This window comes from Hypomesus transpacificus, unplaced genomic scaffold (genome assembly GCF_021917145.1).
Source record: "Hypomesus transpacificus isolate Combined female unplaced genomic scaffold, fHypTra1 scaffold_91, whole genome shotgun sequence".
NCBI lineage: Eukaryota > Metazoa > Chordata > Actinopteri > Osmeriformes > Osmeridae > Hypomesus > Hypomesus transpacificus.
Genome location: NW_025814042.1, coordinates 538,709 through 555,593, shown reverse-complemented (window position 1 = coordinate 555,593; position 16,885 = coordinate 538,709). Strand labels below are relative to the sequence as shown.

At 43.5% G+C, this 16,885-nt stretch overlaps 1 protein-coding gene across 1 annotated transcript; it reads right to left on the bottom strand.

The window, feature by feature from the left end:
• Positions 1-156: 156 nt before the first annotated feature.
• klhl40b (kelch-like family member 40b) lies at positions 157-12,623 on the bottom strand. Its single transcript, XM_047018128.1, has 6 exons — positions 11,283-12,623; positions 10,906-11,066; positions 1,757-1,864; positions 1,406-1,591; positions 1,160-1,309; positions 157-583 (listed from the first exon to the last, which is right to left on the bottom strand). Exons 1-6 carry the CDS (start codon positions 12,429-12,431, stop codon positions 439-441), a joined length of 1,899 nt encoding a protein of 632 aa, XP_046874084.1. The 5' UTR covers positions 12,432-12,623; the 3' UTR covers positions 157-438.
• Positions 12,624-16,885: the final 4,262 nt, after the last annotated feature.

Here is a 16,885-nt window from a genome sequence, read left to right as displayed (position 1 = left end):
GTAATATGCAGACACCACCAGCTTAGTGTATGTAGTATCTAGTACTCACCTCAAACATAAAGACATTTTAGAACAAAGGTTCACACCTTTTACCTGCAACCTGTATGCATCACTTTCATTTGTTTTGTGCGCTGTATGGTCATTGACGGTGAAAAATAAGAACATCCAATTTAATCCATGAGAAATACAAACAAATATAAAAAGCTTGTTTCACTTCTGTAATGAATGCAAAATCAAGCAACAAATGAAAGGTTGTCACAAATGTCACTTCGAGTCACATAAATGAACATCAGATTAATGTATTTGCCAATAATACAGTAGATGAAACTATGGCACTGAAATAGTCCAGTTTGTAGTTTTCACATACATGTTATCACTCAGTATTAAGGCACAGATCCTATCTGTCTCTGTGTCTCTAAGTCCCTCTATTTTAATATTCTAGGCAGGTGATAAGCCAGTTGAAAGAGAGGATCCTATCTTGGTCAGACGCAGGGTGTTGAGACAGACTCCCAGGATGGTGGCACCTGAAGCGTACTGGATCTCTCTCAGGATACCATTCCACTTCCTCTCGCCCTCATCATACCTTTTGCATGGAGGAAGACATGTCAGTGTCACATTTAAGGTATAAAATGTATTGGAATTCCCACTGAACCCCTCATAGGACATGCAGTGTGGGTCAATGCAGTGTGAATCAAATCTTTTATTTGTTGTGTGAGTTAAAAAATGATTTCAGTCCTATTTGGCCCCTCAACTATCCTATGCTTTGGTTGAGTAGGCTTCATAAATTTGTAACATTTGGTTTGATATATACATTACTATACAATATTTTTGTACTGTATTAGTAAAACCATTTTACAATGCTGCACTTGAGATATGATATTGCTATTGTTACATTGTTGAAGAATTCTGAAATATTGTTGTTGAGATTATGTTATTGTTGCACTGCTTAACAAATGCATTACTATTGTTAGGATGTTCCTATACATCACTTGGATTTAAGTATATTCTAAATGAATAAATGTAAATGTAATGTATTACATACTGTAGTTGCTTATGGTGTCCCTATCTTTAATCTATTTTGTAATAATCTCTTCTTTCTCTAGTTCATAGACAAATCAGTTTATGAAGTAGAACATTTTATGCTTAATGTGTTTCTCACCTCCATATATCGGTCATCTCTTTAGGGAGGAACTCTTCACTATTTTCAACAGGCAACATTGCAAAACCTCCCACAGCATAAAGTGTCCCGGCCACGGACACCAAGTTTAGAGAACTCCTCTCCTGGGGGAAGGGCACGAAATCTGACCACCTGTGAAACACAAACACACATACCTTATATAACTCTCATATGTATTATACATTTGTCAGTTTGGCTACCTAATGTTAAACGGATGTCAAAACTCACTTATTGGAAGCAATGTCGTAGACCTCGAATGTGTCTGTAAGTCCTGTGTCGGTGACACCTGTTGCCACATAAATCTTGTCTCGGTGAAAAGTTGCCCCAAAGAGGGAGCGGGCCAGCTTCATCGGTGCAAGCTGCGTCCACTCAAACCGTTTGGCATCATATGCACACACTGTTCTTAGGCATTTCCTTCGCAAAGAACATAAGAGTCATGGTATTAGCGTAGATTTTAACTGAAACTATAAGACAAAACTGGTTTCTGTAATAATAAAATGTTTTAATTCTATCCTGGAATGAAAATTCAAAAGCATGAGATATAAATGTTAAAAACACATTGCGTGACGTTAAACTCACTTGCTGTCGGTTTTTCCTCCAATCACATAGATGATATTGTTATGTGATACAGTTGCATGACCATAAACTGGGTAGGGCAGGGAGTCCGACTCTCCCCATTTGAAGGACCTTTGGGAGAAATACATTTACTAATGCTGAACATATACAACAAGGTATTGTAGCATCATATATGCTCATGATTGTGAGACAGAGGAAACGTTTCGACCACTGTGATAATCTATTTAAGATATTGCCAAAGCTCAGTGCATTGAATATGTAAAGTAGAATAAATCTCAAGGGAAAATCTAGATGGCACACATTGGTGTGTTTCCTTATGTTCCATGTGTTTCCTTATGTTGAGATCCAGGGATCTGAACAGGGGTCAGATGGCTGAGCGGTTAGAGAATTGGGCTACCAATCAGAAGGTTGCAGGTTCGTGCAAGGTTACCAGCCGAGCAAAATGAAGTTGTGTCCCTGGGCAAGGCACTTCACCCTACTTGCCTCGGGGGAATGTCCCTGTACTTATTGTTAGTCGCTCTCAGGGCCATTGTTTAGGGGTGGACGGTGATGACAATTCTAGGGGCCCACAGCCCAGGGGGGGCCCACAAAAATCCCAGTAGGCTATTATGTAGGCTTCCCTTTCTATGACTAAATTATTATTCATAGGCCTAACGAATTCTCATACTAATACATCAGAGTTAAAACAAAGCCACAAAATATAGCAACATTTAAAAATGAAGTTTCTGTTTTCCACACCCTTCTTTAAAAAATTGTTTGGTCCATGGTTCGCTCCACTTTTGAAAATGTGTGCGTAACATTATAGCTCACGAACTACAGCAGCAGCCAGCTGGTTATCAATAGAGAACTGACAATGCCAAAACAGAAACATAAATCGGGAAGACAAAAAAGAGAGTAGAGGAAGAAGAGAGGCCAGGAGCACATCAGGAGCCCAGAATATCAGTGATTGGTTTTTGAAGAAAGGTGAGAGTGTTAAGCTAGCTGCACAGGCGCCCTAGCATAGCAAATGTGTACAAAAGCAATATGAAATTAAATAAGATATTAAATATTTTGAAGTCTACTTAAGGCACTGACTCTTTGCCGTCTACAGAGCCAGACCCCAAATACCATAAAGTAGGGCTACTACAGATACTAGTGAAGGGGATAGTGAAAATGTTGATGATGGTAAGTAAGTGAGTGAGGTAGACACTCGTTGGCTATTTTGACTTATTAGTGCCTGACGCAATGCACCCAATTCGTAATTTTTTCCAGCCACTCAAAGAGTCTCTGGGTATTATTATTGGTTGACCATAGAGAAACTGAAAAATAAAGAACAAATTGTAATACATATAGTCTAAGAAAAAAAGTGGTGTAAAATTGATATTTGGCAATGAAAAGTCGGGGGGGCGGGGGCCATGGCCGCAGGAACTAGGAGTGCTGAGGGGGCTGCAGCACCCTAGCCCGACGTTGTCATACTCATAATTTTAGTCAGAATATGAGTCTGATAACTCTCCGTTGGGCTGTGACTATGGGGCGTATTTCAACCAAACTTGTAAAACAAATGCCTCTTCGCTCAATTGGATAGACCTGCAACCAATCAGAGCAACATAATATGTTGTTTGTTGAAAACAAATTCAACCCAAGCGCTCTTTCGTGACGTTGTTGATTACGTTAGTGTTGATCATCTGTCCATCATCGTATAAAGCCCGCCCTGGCAATTTCAATGGTCCGCCCAGCTCCTGGTTTTATATAGTTCAGGGTTCGTACGGTCATGGAAAACCTGGAAAAGTCATGGAATTTTTAAATGGTTATTTCCAGGCCTGGAAAAGTGCTTGAAAAAAATTAAATCCCAAAAGTTTTGGAAAAGTCATGGAAAGTTGTTATAATCATATTTTCATGTTGTTCATTTAAGCTGAGTTTTAAATAATTCACATGCGTTTAAAATAAATACATTCAAAATATAAGCAGGCATACGCTCTCATACTAACTGAAAAGTTAGATGGCCATAGCAACAGTAACTCAGAGAAGCGCAAGGGATAATTCAAAATGCTAGGAAAGTGTAGCTTTAACGATGCTTGGCTACAAATGGAAAGATACATTAAACAGACAAAGACCCGGGACGAGCAAAATGTCGGTTGTGTGGTGGAAAATCATTCGACATTTTAAACATGGGAGAGGCGGCATTAACTAGCCATTCCAAAGGTAGCAAACATAAGAGCTCTGCTGCTAGCAAAGCTAGTGCTACAGCAGCCCGGTGATGGGTGCTGCTAGCAAAGCTACAGCAGCACCCATCACCGGCGTTCTCACCACAGCGAGGTCCACTGCTACGCCTAGCAGCAGCAGGGGTCGATAACCGATGCTGTGACAAAAAATAAAGTCCTAACTGCGGAGGTAATGTGGGCTGAAGGGGCTTATTTTCCCGACTATGACCGGCGTTCTATACATTATGGCGCTTATTACACGGCTACTTGCCAAAAAAACTACTTAACACAGTGTGTCTTTTCACAATTTATTTGTTACCGTTCTTAGTGTTGATCAGCAGAAAAATAGTTTGACGTTGAACTTCATAGACGTTGAACATTCTTTACAGTGCGTTCACACTGCAGCGACGCGATGCGAGCGACAACATGTTTTCCATTCATTTTCTATGAAGCCAGGCGAATCGCTTGCGTGGTGCATTGTGGGTAGCGACGCGACGCGACAAAGTTGAGATTTTCTAAACTTTATGCAAATGAGGAGCGATTTTCGCTAGCGATGGCCAATCGGAGTGTTTTCTTGTTTCTCGTAATGTAGCAACCATGGCAAACATTTCTAGGTTTCAAGGTGGAGGAGAAACTAATCATTTGTGTGGCTGCTTACCCAGTCCTGTACGATACATAACTGTATTTGTACAGAGATGTTAATTAAAAAAAAACAATGCATGGCGCAAGGTTTGCCGAAGTTGTGGGTGCTTGTACTTGTCAGTTTAGTCACATTACGTAACTTCGTTCTGTGGTAACTAGCTAGCTAGCCCGGCTGGAACTCCCTATCGTACCGACAGATTAGCAGAGACTGAGGAATATAGTAAAACATTTTTTACACATGTCAACGTGTATGTCTATTAAACAGTTTTGTATGTTGTATACAAGTTGTATTTTGATCGATGTTGCAACTACGTAAACCCAAGTCTGCACACTTGGCCATGACAACTACAACAGTGACTTTAGAGAACAACATTCTACATTCATCTGTTTGAAACGCCCCCGAGCGTGGTGCACTGTGGGAAGGTGAGCGATGGCAAGCGATTTGCGTCGCTGCAGTGTGAACGCACAGTGCGAGTGAGTGAAAGATTAAATGCCACCCGCACTATGTAACCGGTATTGGGCCGGCTGGAATACAGAGTTGTCTATGGTCCAATGTTGTATTTATAGTGTTTACTCTAATTTGTATTATTAATGTAGGCTATTGTAATAGGTACACATTCTGCAAGCTAGCTAGCACCATATACAATGTTTCCAGTAACATTGTAAATAATTGTATGCATAGGCCTAGCTGGATTTTGAATGATAACCACACCCTGTATTCAGAACAAACAAATTAAATTCCCTCCCGCTCTTTATATATTTTTAGACGGAATACATTGGTATAAATACAGGTGCTCTCCATCAATATTCTTTCATTCATCATGAATAACGTCCAGAGGATTGCTCTCGTCGCCCTGCTCCACTGCCGGAGAAGACCCCGCCGACGCTGCTGGGTTCATCCCATTCGCCGTTTGCGGGTAACCAACAGAGCTTATCACCGCCTCGTTCAGGAGCTGCGACTGGACGACGACTTGTTCCAGCGGTACTTCAGGCTCAACCGGGCTGAGTTCGATGACCTGCTGACCAGAGTGGGACCCCGGATAAAGAGGCTAAACACCTCTTTCCGCGAGGCGATCAGCCCAGCTGAACGCCTCGCTATTTGTCTATGGTAAGCTTTTATAGCCTTTATAGTAAACAGTTAATATTTCAGTGTTGTCATACTAAAATGTAGTGTAGTTATTTTCTATGCATTAAATTGTATGTATGGTATTTCTTTGTAGATACCTTGCCACTGGGGATTCGTTCATGACGATCAGCTTCAGTTACCGTGTGGGCGCAAGCACTGTGGCAGGTGTTGTTGGGGCTGTGTCCCAGGCCATTTTGGACTGCCTGGTGGAAGAATTCATGCCTGTGCCAAACAAGCAGGACTGGAGGGACATTGCTGCAGGTTTCCTTCAGAGGTGGAACTTCCCCAACTGCCTGGGCTCCATCGATGGCAAGCATGTAGTTATCCAGGCCCCTTCCAACTCAGGGTCACTGTTCCACAATTACAAGGGGACATTCTCCATCGTCCTCCTTGCCGTTGTAGACGCCGACTGCATGTTCCGGGTCATCGATGTCGGTGGCTATGGACGGACGTGACGGACGTGACGGTGGGACCCTGGGGAACTCTGCATTTGGTGAGGCCCTGAAAGATGGAACCCTGGACCTCCCAGAGAACTCCATCATCTCTGGCGCAGAGCCACGTGGACCACTGCCACACGTCTTCGTAGGTGATGAGGCCTTTCCTCTGCGGAGCAACCTCATGCGCCCCCTTCCCTGGGACAAACCTCGCCAGGGAGAGGAGGATGTTCAACTACCGCCTCAGCCGTGCCAGGTTGACAGTCGAGTGTGCGTTTGGTATTCTCTCCAGCCAGTGGAGAATGTATCGGCGTGTCAACCCGACAAAAGCAGAGGCGTGTGTGAAGGCCACCTGCATCCTCCACAACTTCATCCGGAGGTCCAGGAGAGGGGCCACTGGATCTCCAGCAGCCAGTCCTGGCCAGGAGGGGTCAGCAGGTCTCCAGGAGGCTCCACGACTGGGCAGCAACAACGCTGCGTGTGCAGCAATTCACGTGAGGGATGCATTCACTGCATATTTCAATGCAGAAGGTGCAGTGCCCTGGCAGCAATCAGTTGTGTAGCCCATGTCATCAAGAAACAAAGGCTCTTTAAAGAGCCACCCACATTAATCAGCAAAAGGCAAACAGTTCCAGAATGTTCTTTTCATAAAATATGAGCTTAATCATGTTTAATTCTTATCATTATTAATTTTCACTACCAACCATTCACCAACAGCCCAATTCAATAAAAGCAACATAAAGTTCTGTCAGTGACAATTTCTGGTTTATTACATCACTGTGTGGCTTGCATCTCTGCCTCAAAAATCAAGCGGTGAATATTAAATTTTAATTCTGCCCGCTTAGTTGGTGGCACTCTTTTCAGGGCAGGGAGAAGGCTTTAAAAAAAAAGCTCATCCTCGTCCTCTGCTTGAGGTGGTGGAAGAGGAGCTGCGGCAGGTGACTGTGCCTGCTCCAAGGCACCAAGCATCCTCTCCTCAAATGCCGACAGCTTTTCTTTGCGCACCCTCTTTCGGCCAGAGGATGCTGGTGGCTGGCTGGTGGTTGCTGCTGCTCTGGCCTCACTGGCAGGTGTTCCTGGCTCGCCTGGCTCGCCTGGCTCGCTGTCTGGCTGCCTGCCCTATTTCATCCTCACTGACCTGGCTGACTGAGGATGTGGTAGCAGGCCTCGGGAAGTTGCTGCTAGAGTCCCTGTACTCCATAAATGGAGCCAGGAACCCCATCACAGCAGCAAACTTCCAGGGTTTGATTACTCAGGCCTGCTCCACTCCTGCCCAACTCTTTCTCCTTGGTTTTCTCTCTCTTGTAGCTGTCTCTCAAATTTTTCCTTTTTTTTTTTGCAATCCTCAGCTAGAAAGACATTATTTGAAAACGGTTTAATAGACATACACGTTGACATGTGTAAACACGTTCTATTACATTACTCAAAGTGTCTGCTAATCTGTCGATACAACTAGGGAGTCCCAGCCTTGCTAATTAGCTAGCTCTAGTTATCACAGAACAAAGTTACGTAATGTGACTAGACTGAATTTGAAAGTACAAAATACCCACCAGGAGCACAGACAATTTCGGCAACCTTGCGCCATGCATCATTTTTTATATTAACATCTCTGTACGAATATAGAGACGAGTCATACAGTACGGGGTACCCAGCCACACAAATGATCAGTTTCTCCTCCAACTTTAAACCTAGAAATCTAGAAATGTTCACCATGGTTGCTACGTTACGAGAAACAAGCAAACACTCCGATTGGACATCGCCAGCGAAAATCGCTCTTCATTTGCATAAAGTTGAGAAAATCTCAACTCTGTCGCGTCGCTTCGCTACCCACAATGCACCACGCAAGCAATTCGCCTGGCTCCATAGAAAATGAATGGAAAACCTGTTGTCGCTCGCATCACGTCGCTGCAGTGTGAACGCACTGTAAGGCTTCAAATCAGCTGACGTCGCTAAGCAACGGAGTACGCTGAGGTTGAAAAGTTACCGGACTGCTTGCGGAGTGCTATAAAAGATGTGAATCTGAGGCAAAAAGGCCACTTCCATTGACAGCGGTCAAATATGCATAGCAAAGTTCAAATGTAAAAAAACTTTTCACCGAAGAACGTTGGGAAGCCCCATTTAGGTGAATGGAGCATTCTACAGTATTACGAACAGCCGTGTAATTCGTAAGGGATAATGCCCGACGAGGTGTCCAATATCATCTGATAACGGACGATGCGGAGGCGTGAACCTTCCGACGCGCAGCGGAGTCCGTTATCAGATGATATTGGACACCTCGAAGGGCATTATCCTGCTTATACCATGGTCACTTGCCTACGATTTTTTTTTACAAACATTAATTTATGTTTTAAGGCGTTTTGCAATAGAAATCTAACGTTTTTCAACGTTAGCCAACTCTGATATGTATAGTCCGCTCAGCTCATAGAACCAACACCGGCTTTCCTTTGGCTGAGCTATTAGCCCAAAAGCTAACGTTATGCTAGCAGGATTCAAAGCCAATAACATTGTGTATGGTTGACAAACAGTAGATATAATTTTACAGTATGTTTGACAATAAGATTTGCTAGCTAACCAGCCATGTCACTGTCCCAAAATCAATATCAAGATTTTCACGAACAATATCGGCCATATACTAGTACTAGGGCTACAGTATGGCCGCAGCCTGTGGAGCGAGTTGAATAGCAAATGGATGTGAGATGATCGCATCAAAGTTGACATTTTCTCCAATCAGTGATTATAATTTGACAGTATGTTTAACAAGACTAGCCAGCTATCAAGCCATGTTATTGTCCCCAAATAAAATCAAGATTTTTAAGAAGAAAATAATCGGCCATGTGTAGAGTTGCTGCTAGCCGCAGACTGTCTGAAGTAGATTGACTAGCGAGGTGAATAGCGAATGGGATGTGAGATGAGCGGTTACGTGACACTGTCACTCATTGTTGTAAATACAAGTTAGCTTGTTAAAGTCTTTCACTTATTGTAAATGGAGGCTTTGACCACGTCACTGTTGTTATGGTTACATATTTAAGATATTTTGTACAGGCTCCTGTGTAGCCAGCGGAATAATTTAGAACGGTGAAAAGACAGTTTTTCTGCAATGACGCAGTAGGTGTCCGTTATCACCCTATAATGTACACCCCTGCAGCCAATCAGAATTGAGTATTCACCCAGACCATGGTATAAAACTTTTTAACGTATACACCAAGATTTCAGAAAAAGTTTGGTCATGGAAATTTGGTTTAAAGTCATGGAAAAGGCATGGAAAAGTCATGGAAATCCGTTGGTCAAAATGTGTATGAACCCTGATAGTTAGTCCCCAATACGAGCCCCTCCAGACCCAACTTCCCGACCCATTTGTTTTGTGGGCGGGAAGCCAGGCTAGCAATACCCCCTGACAGCACGAGAATTTAAAATGATATGCTTAAAAATCCACCACCGTGGCACAGCCCCGCAGTAGCGGACTGGCCATCGGGAGCACCGGGAGAAGAATAACGATGGAAAACCAGGCTAAGAAACGTATGGTGGGGCTGAAAATTTTAAAGACAACAAGAAATCACCTTCACCAGACAAGGTTTTACCAATTGAAAAACTTCTATGTTTATTTTACATAAAGCTGAACTATTTTGCGCTCAAATAAAGGCCAAAACATTTGGCTTATGCGCTATGCGTACTCGCAGTACGAACTTCCAAACTAGCATTACATCAAACACAAAATGTGCATTAGTAGGGCAGCTGTGGTGGCGTATACGGGGGCCGGTTCTGGTGGGCCGGTGTTTGAGTCTATGCCTATTTTTACTCCAAGTCCGTCCCTGCCGCCCCGCAACATTAAGCCACCCCCTCCCAGCACCCCCCTGATAAAATATGTTCCAGCGGCTATGGCGGGGGCCCACACCAATATTCTTTCAGGGGGCCCAGAATTCCTGGCAACGGCCCTGGGGCCTGTTCCATACAGGCCGGTCAAAAAAGCTAGACTTAAAGTCCTAAACCAGACTTGAATAAGTTTAATTAGTCAAGCGGGGCTTAAGCGGTTCCATAAAGGCCAATTTCAGGTCACGGTCTACTAATTCAAGTCAGATTTAAGTAGTCAAGCTAATTGCGCGTGCACCCTATTCTTAAGCAGCCCGAGAGGTAAAATATGGATCATACAATCCACCACGGCAAAAGCAATGCACATGGCCACGTGACTTCTTCCAGAAAGAACGTTCCCTTTAAAACGTGTACCATGACAGCTCCCTCATCCACCGCTTCAATCAAAATAAAATGACACGCCATGATTGATGTCGTGAAAGATAGGCTACGTAGGTCGAGGACCTATTTAGACCTTTACTTCGCTGATTAAAAAACACCCTCTAAACTCATCTAAATTGGCTTTTTTGACATCGTTTAGAATAAATAGCCTACTATTAATCAATACATTATCCAGTCGCCTAACTTTTTAACATGGGTTTTGTGTCGGGGAAATGGAGGGCGGATTTTGGTTTGTTTTGCAATTGTAGGCTACTGTTAACAATTATATAGTTACGTTAATTAAAGTTTAAAGTGTAAAGTTTATTTTTGTGATGTCATTAACCTAAAATGCTTCTTATCCACTGCACGACCTACATTTACTTGCTCTCTTCTCTCTCTACATTTTATAATAATCATAGTAGGGTACTTACCCCTCTTCCTTCCATTAGATCAAGGGGCATAGTTGTGGTTGTTAGGTCAACCTGTTCACAATTTGTGTACAAACTAAAATAAACATTGTACAAACAAAACCAGTGAACTCACTGTCTGTCGTAAACCAGGACAGAGTCCAAAGTTTCATCCTTCTCTTTTAGTTCTTTCCCTCCGACGACAAAGATGGAGTTCTCTGCTTCAGCCAGCCCAAACAGAAATCGTTGAGAGGGCAGTGGGGGCATGCCCAGCCAATCAGCACCAACAGGGTCATACTGGAACATCAGCAGGTCAGATATATGGTGATGATTAACATTGTATTGTAGCTTTAACTTAGTGTAAATGCAATAATTAAACACAAGCATTCACAAAATATATATGTATTTTCTCTTCATTCTTAAAATGTTTATACATGCTTAGAAATAGGGATAACATTTTCAAGACAGCAGAAAACTGTATAATATAACTCTAATAGCTTTGAGGATGCATACCTGTAAGAAATAGGAGCTAAGTGGGTTCTCCTTATTTTCATCATCAAAGAACAGTCCTCCTGCTACAAAAATCTGGTTTTCCTTGGTGACCAAGCTGGTATGATTTTTAGGGACCTGCGTGGATAGTGACGCCACATAGCAGTCATTTCCTGTAGGGTCATAGGCCATGGCACCTGTCTCACTGATCATGAACACCAGGTTCCTAAGAAACATGCCAAACCGCAGGTTATCATTTAGGATGCCTGGAAGTAAATCCTCATCCGTTTCATCCTCTTGCTCTACTCCCTTTACTCCCTCTTTCCCTTCACCAGCATTCTCCTCTTCTTCGGATTTCTTCAGTTTCATTTTCTTGTACTCTGGCAGATTTCCTGCACGGGCGTCCCTGACAAGCTGAATCTTCTTTTGGATCCCAGAGTCAGAGATGATCCATCCATTCTTTTCTACTGTCTCTGTAAAGTACTCTGGAGTGACCAGACGCAAACGCACACAGTCCAGTAGTCCTGGAAGGTCTTTCAACCTATTATTTTCATCTTCAGCCACCCACCTCATCAAGGCTTCATATACATTCTCTTCTGTCTCCACATCCAGAGTATCTGATGTCAAAATGGCTGCCAGTTCACTAGCACCCAGCTGAAGAAAGTCCACGTCTCGTGAAATGAGCTGAAAGCGTTCGCAGGCATAGTTGCGAGCAGAGATTGCCAGACGAGGGCAGTCCAGCATTAGACCCAGTCTAAAGATGGCCAAGCAGTTACTAAGGCTCAGACGCTTCTGGAGGAAAGACACACACACTGTGAAGATGGAGGGGATCTGTAGTAAGTTGGCCACAGAGAAGATTTCTTGGACATTCTGCTCATTGACATTAATTTTGGAAGTGTACAGGTAATTCAGGATCAACCCCATGACACCAGGCTCCACGTCATCCATAACAATCTCTCGTTTCTTACTCTCATCCACGTCAGACAGGAAGAAAGCACGGAAGTAGGAGCTGCAGGCACAAAGGACCAGACGGTGACAAGGGAACTCCTTGTCTTTGATCCTCAAGACACAGTCCACTAACTTGTCATTCTCCAGTAGGTCGTATAGGCCATCCTGCAACAGGGTCTGTTGGTACATCCTTGGCTCCTCTGTGGGGTCTATAGGTAGAGCCATTGTTCCAGGCCAGGAGTAAGCAGCTTAAGATGTGCTATAGACGGTGGTATAGGGATTTAGGGATCTTCTGTGGTTCTCTGTGAGTCTACTCCCCACATTAGAAGACTAAAGCTTGGGCTCGCTGACTGTCCAGCCAGGAAAGATTCAGGGGCACAGTTACGCCCTTATTAGCCCTAAGAGAAGTGAACACAGAGGTTGGTGGATTTCCTCAGCTGTCCCAACCCTTCAACCATGCTCCAACTGGTAGGTTATTTATACCCTCAGTGTGTGCTGTGGAATTCACTGTGGGACATGCCTTCCATCTCTCCAACCACTAGACAGCTGACAGGCTGCTGCAAGGGGAATACTGAATGTTCATCCTGATTCAAATGGGACTTAACACCTGTAAAAGAAAATAATGTAACCTTCCTCCTGCATAATTTAAATTATATTGGATCTACGTCTGAAAAAAAAGTTCAAGAGCCTATGCTGCAAAAGCTAGAGTGATAGAGAGAGGGTATAATCCAACTGACAACTCAATACTGAACACACTGTCCTCTTCTACTCATCAGATCCGATTAGATTCCGTATGTCATTGACACACATATCACATTTATATCTTTTAATTTGGGCCTTACCATGACGCGCGTATTCAACTGGCGTGCGTACTTCTAAGCAACCTACAGTTTCCAGTGGTTTTTTTATGCAAGCCGTTAGGGCTGCACAATTAATCGAATTTTAATCACGATCACGATTTCGGCTTCCCACGATCAAATTCACGTGATCGAGTGATATTTCAAATGCGTCATTCCTTTAATAGAATGCTCTGTATCAAAGTTATTTTTTGCAAAGCCAATCTAGCTCTCCAATAGGTGGGTTCGACATCGGCTGCGGCTGCATGAAATGACCAGCGAGAGTTGCCGCTTGCAGTCAGGGAGGAGTTGTAAACGACTCTGTAAAGTCGGAAAATGTGTCATTTTAAGTAGTGGGCTATGATAAATGATTTCACCAATCTGTAGGCTGCAGCCGGCTGCGGCGCTGCATGGAGTCGAATACAACTAATGTCTGATCACGAGATGTTCCCTGCACCACGCAGTTTAGGCCCCGTCCACACTAGCCCGAGTACATTTAAAAACGCATACATACAGTATGTCTCCGTAAACGGAAACGCAGAAGTATATTTCGGCCTTGTACTGCGTATTCGGACACGGAAAACGGAGCTTTTCGAATACGCTCCCCTAGCCGGAGACATCTGAAAACGTCGGGTTCGCGTAGTAGTGTGGCCGGGTCCACGGAGCTTTTCAGATACAATGACGTTCAGATGCCATGGCATTGGGGGTAGCTTTTGCTCTATAGCTATAATGTCAAGATGAACATGGAAGGTGAAAGAAATATGCTGCTCCATCTCGATAATTTATTTACCAAAGCGACTTCCAAGAGAGAGCTTTACAAAGTGCATAGGTCACTAATAATAACAACAAGATAGCCCCAAAGCATTGCGGGTAGCCAAAAACAAGAAGTACACATTGTGAACAACCAAAAAAATAAGTGCTAAAGGTAAGAAACCATAAGAGCATGTAGTTAAGCAAGTTACAATTAAACAACATGAATCTCTAAGTGCAAGTTTACCTGTATGAAAGCAATAAAAAAATAGGATTAACTAAAATAGAATACAACAGTTTAAGTCAGCTACCACTAACCAACAAGAGCAACAGTCTAAGCAAGAGTCATTGTGATCCTTGAGGAAACTAGCATTGGGTTCAGCAAACCATTCCTAAGTACCGTTGTACTCCCGGAACAAGTGCGTCTTGAGCCTTCTCTTGAAGGTGGAGAGACAGTCTATTTACCAGTTTAGTTAGTCTACTTCAGGTACAAGTATTATCACTTAATAGATACGCGTTATTCCTACGCAGAAGGCGAGTGTTGTTAGCCTGGCTCTGCCCTCCTACGTACTTCCGCTCAATTTGGATTTTGCTTCTGTACTAGGTCTGGGATATCAGTTCTGAAGTCGGTTTCCAGAAACAATTTTTTTCGTAGGTCCAATCAGCGAACAGAGGGAGTGGCTGAGAACGATGATGTTAATGTCCTGCACTTGTTTGAGTAGTTCAGTATTGGCGGCGGAGAAAGATGCGAGCGAAACTATTCTGCGGTTGTGGCAACGCTGCCGAATATAGGTTAAACCCGGAGCAAGAACATTCCTTGCTGAGTTTTGTTGGTGGCCATGATGTTGTGGCCCTCCTCCCCACGGGGTTTGGGAAAAGTTTGATTTTCCAGGTACGCAGCTAGCTCCGTTACACTAGTGGTGAAGGAGTTGGCTAAGGCGAACGCTTGCGATTGGCTATGGCAAATCAGACTGGCTCTGGGTGGATCCAATAGTTTTAAACTTCAACAGAGGACCCGCCTTCAAGGAAGTTAACGTTTGTCATTCGAGACATCCCAGACCCTCTGTACAAATGAAATGTACGAGGGTCTGGTTAGGACCAGGCTAGAGTGTTGTACTTGGTGTGTCTGAAAGATAGGGGGACAAGGCAGAGAAGACGGTTTAAACCAAACATAGAGCAGGGATTCTGGGTGAGACCTGGCTGAACAGTTAGCTGGTGGGACAATTTTAAAACACCAAATAGCATTGCCAGAGGAGTATGAAAACAGGGCACCGTGGCGGGAGGGAGGGGCAGGAGTGGAGTAACCATGACAACGATTGTCATGTTAGTGTGGACGACAAACATTTGGAAAATGATATGAAAACGCTAGTGTGGACGGAGATCGTTAGATTGTTATTGATTGTATATTTTGAGTTTTATTCCCATCCATTCTGCAGGTACAATGCATTGTGACAATTAAATTTGATTAGGTTAAAATCAACAAATAATCGTGCAGCCCTACAAGCCGTTCTTACCACATCCTATGCAAACAGTTCTAACTGTCATACAGAGACATTCTGTCTCAACCTTTAGCAAGCAGTTATAACACATCTTATCTAAATCTTCAAGATCAGCAAGCAGTTGCTAATCCATAACAGAATGGAAAAGAGTTCTCAAAATATAATGCAAGCTATTGCTAATCTATCCTGTCTAAATACACATATGCAAGCAATTTCTAACACATCCTATGCAAATACACATTTTATCTAGTTCAGTCAAGACAATCACGTATTAGATTTGAGCATTTATTGTTACATGACATGGACATGTAGATTTACTTTGGCGGAGTGGATGATCTAAGGGAAGCACTCCCTGCCTCCTCGATGCAACACATACAGTACATACATGACATATGAGGCAGGGAGCAATAGAGATATATCCCCCTGTTGAATAGATACACAGACAGCATGGGGGAGAAGGGGACGGTGGAGGGTGGCAGCAGCACTGATCATGCAACGACCGGGGTGAGTGTGTGCATATCCGCACGTCTTTTAAAGACGCCTTATCGGACGTGGCCCAATGGATATGCGTTGCTACATGGGTGTGGTAGTGGGAGGAGTAAGGAAGGTGGAGTAAGACGCCTTACGTCCCCGATCACTGAATGGCGCTGCCCGATTGCCCTGCCAGAACTAGCTGCGCTTATTAAGTGTTTTCATCATTATTTCTCCAAGGTATATTCAAACAAAGGCTCCTTAAGGATCCTTCGACAGGGGGTTTTACTGTGTCCATTGTTTTTACAGTCTATGGTTTTTACTGACACAAGAGAGGGTCATTTGCTGTACCTCAGAAAATACGTTTACTAAAGCCCGAAGACTGATCAGTGACGTTGCTTAGGACGCTCATTCAGAATTTAAATCCAGACCAGCCCACTCACTGGTGTTTCTGCCAAGTCCGAGGTAGCGTAGATCTCCGATGCTAGTTTAGCTGCGCGCGGTGCTCTGTAGGCTACTTCTAAGCAATAACAAGGATATTGAAAATGGACCACGGTCGTAAATGCTGTATTCCAGGCTGTACAGGGAAGGCTAACACTTATAGTCTTCCCAAGGAGCCAAACATTCGACAGGCATGGCTGCTGTTTGTTTATGAGAAGATCCCGGCGAAGTTCGACACGCAATTACACATTTGCTCTGAACATTTCACTTGAGACAGTTTTGTCAACCTTGGACAATTTCAAGCAGGATTTGCTAAGAAGCTGTACCTGAAAAGAGGTGCCGTTCCGACCGTACGCTCATCGCAACCGCAAGTTGTAAGTAAGCCTAGGCTACAGTATGATTTTGTCGCTAACAGTTATTACCAATGCTAACTTCTCCTGTATCTACTACTATAGGTAGAATATGCGATGTAGTTTATTGTAAATGGGGTTGGTGCTGAGTAGAATCACGATAGTTTGTTCGCTAAGCTGTAAAGTTACCCACCTAAGTCGATCCCGTTATTATTTCAAATGATATCTAGTCAATCTGTTGGAAACAGTGTTGTGTAGATACAATAGATTTATTGGCACGTTTTTATTTCAGAGTACCAGTACATCACAAGAACGACAGACGCGGAATGCCA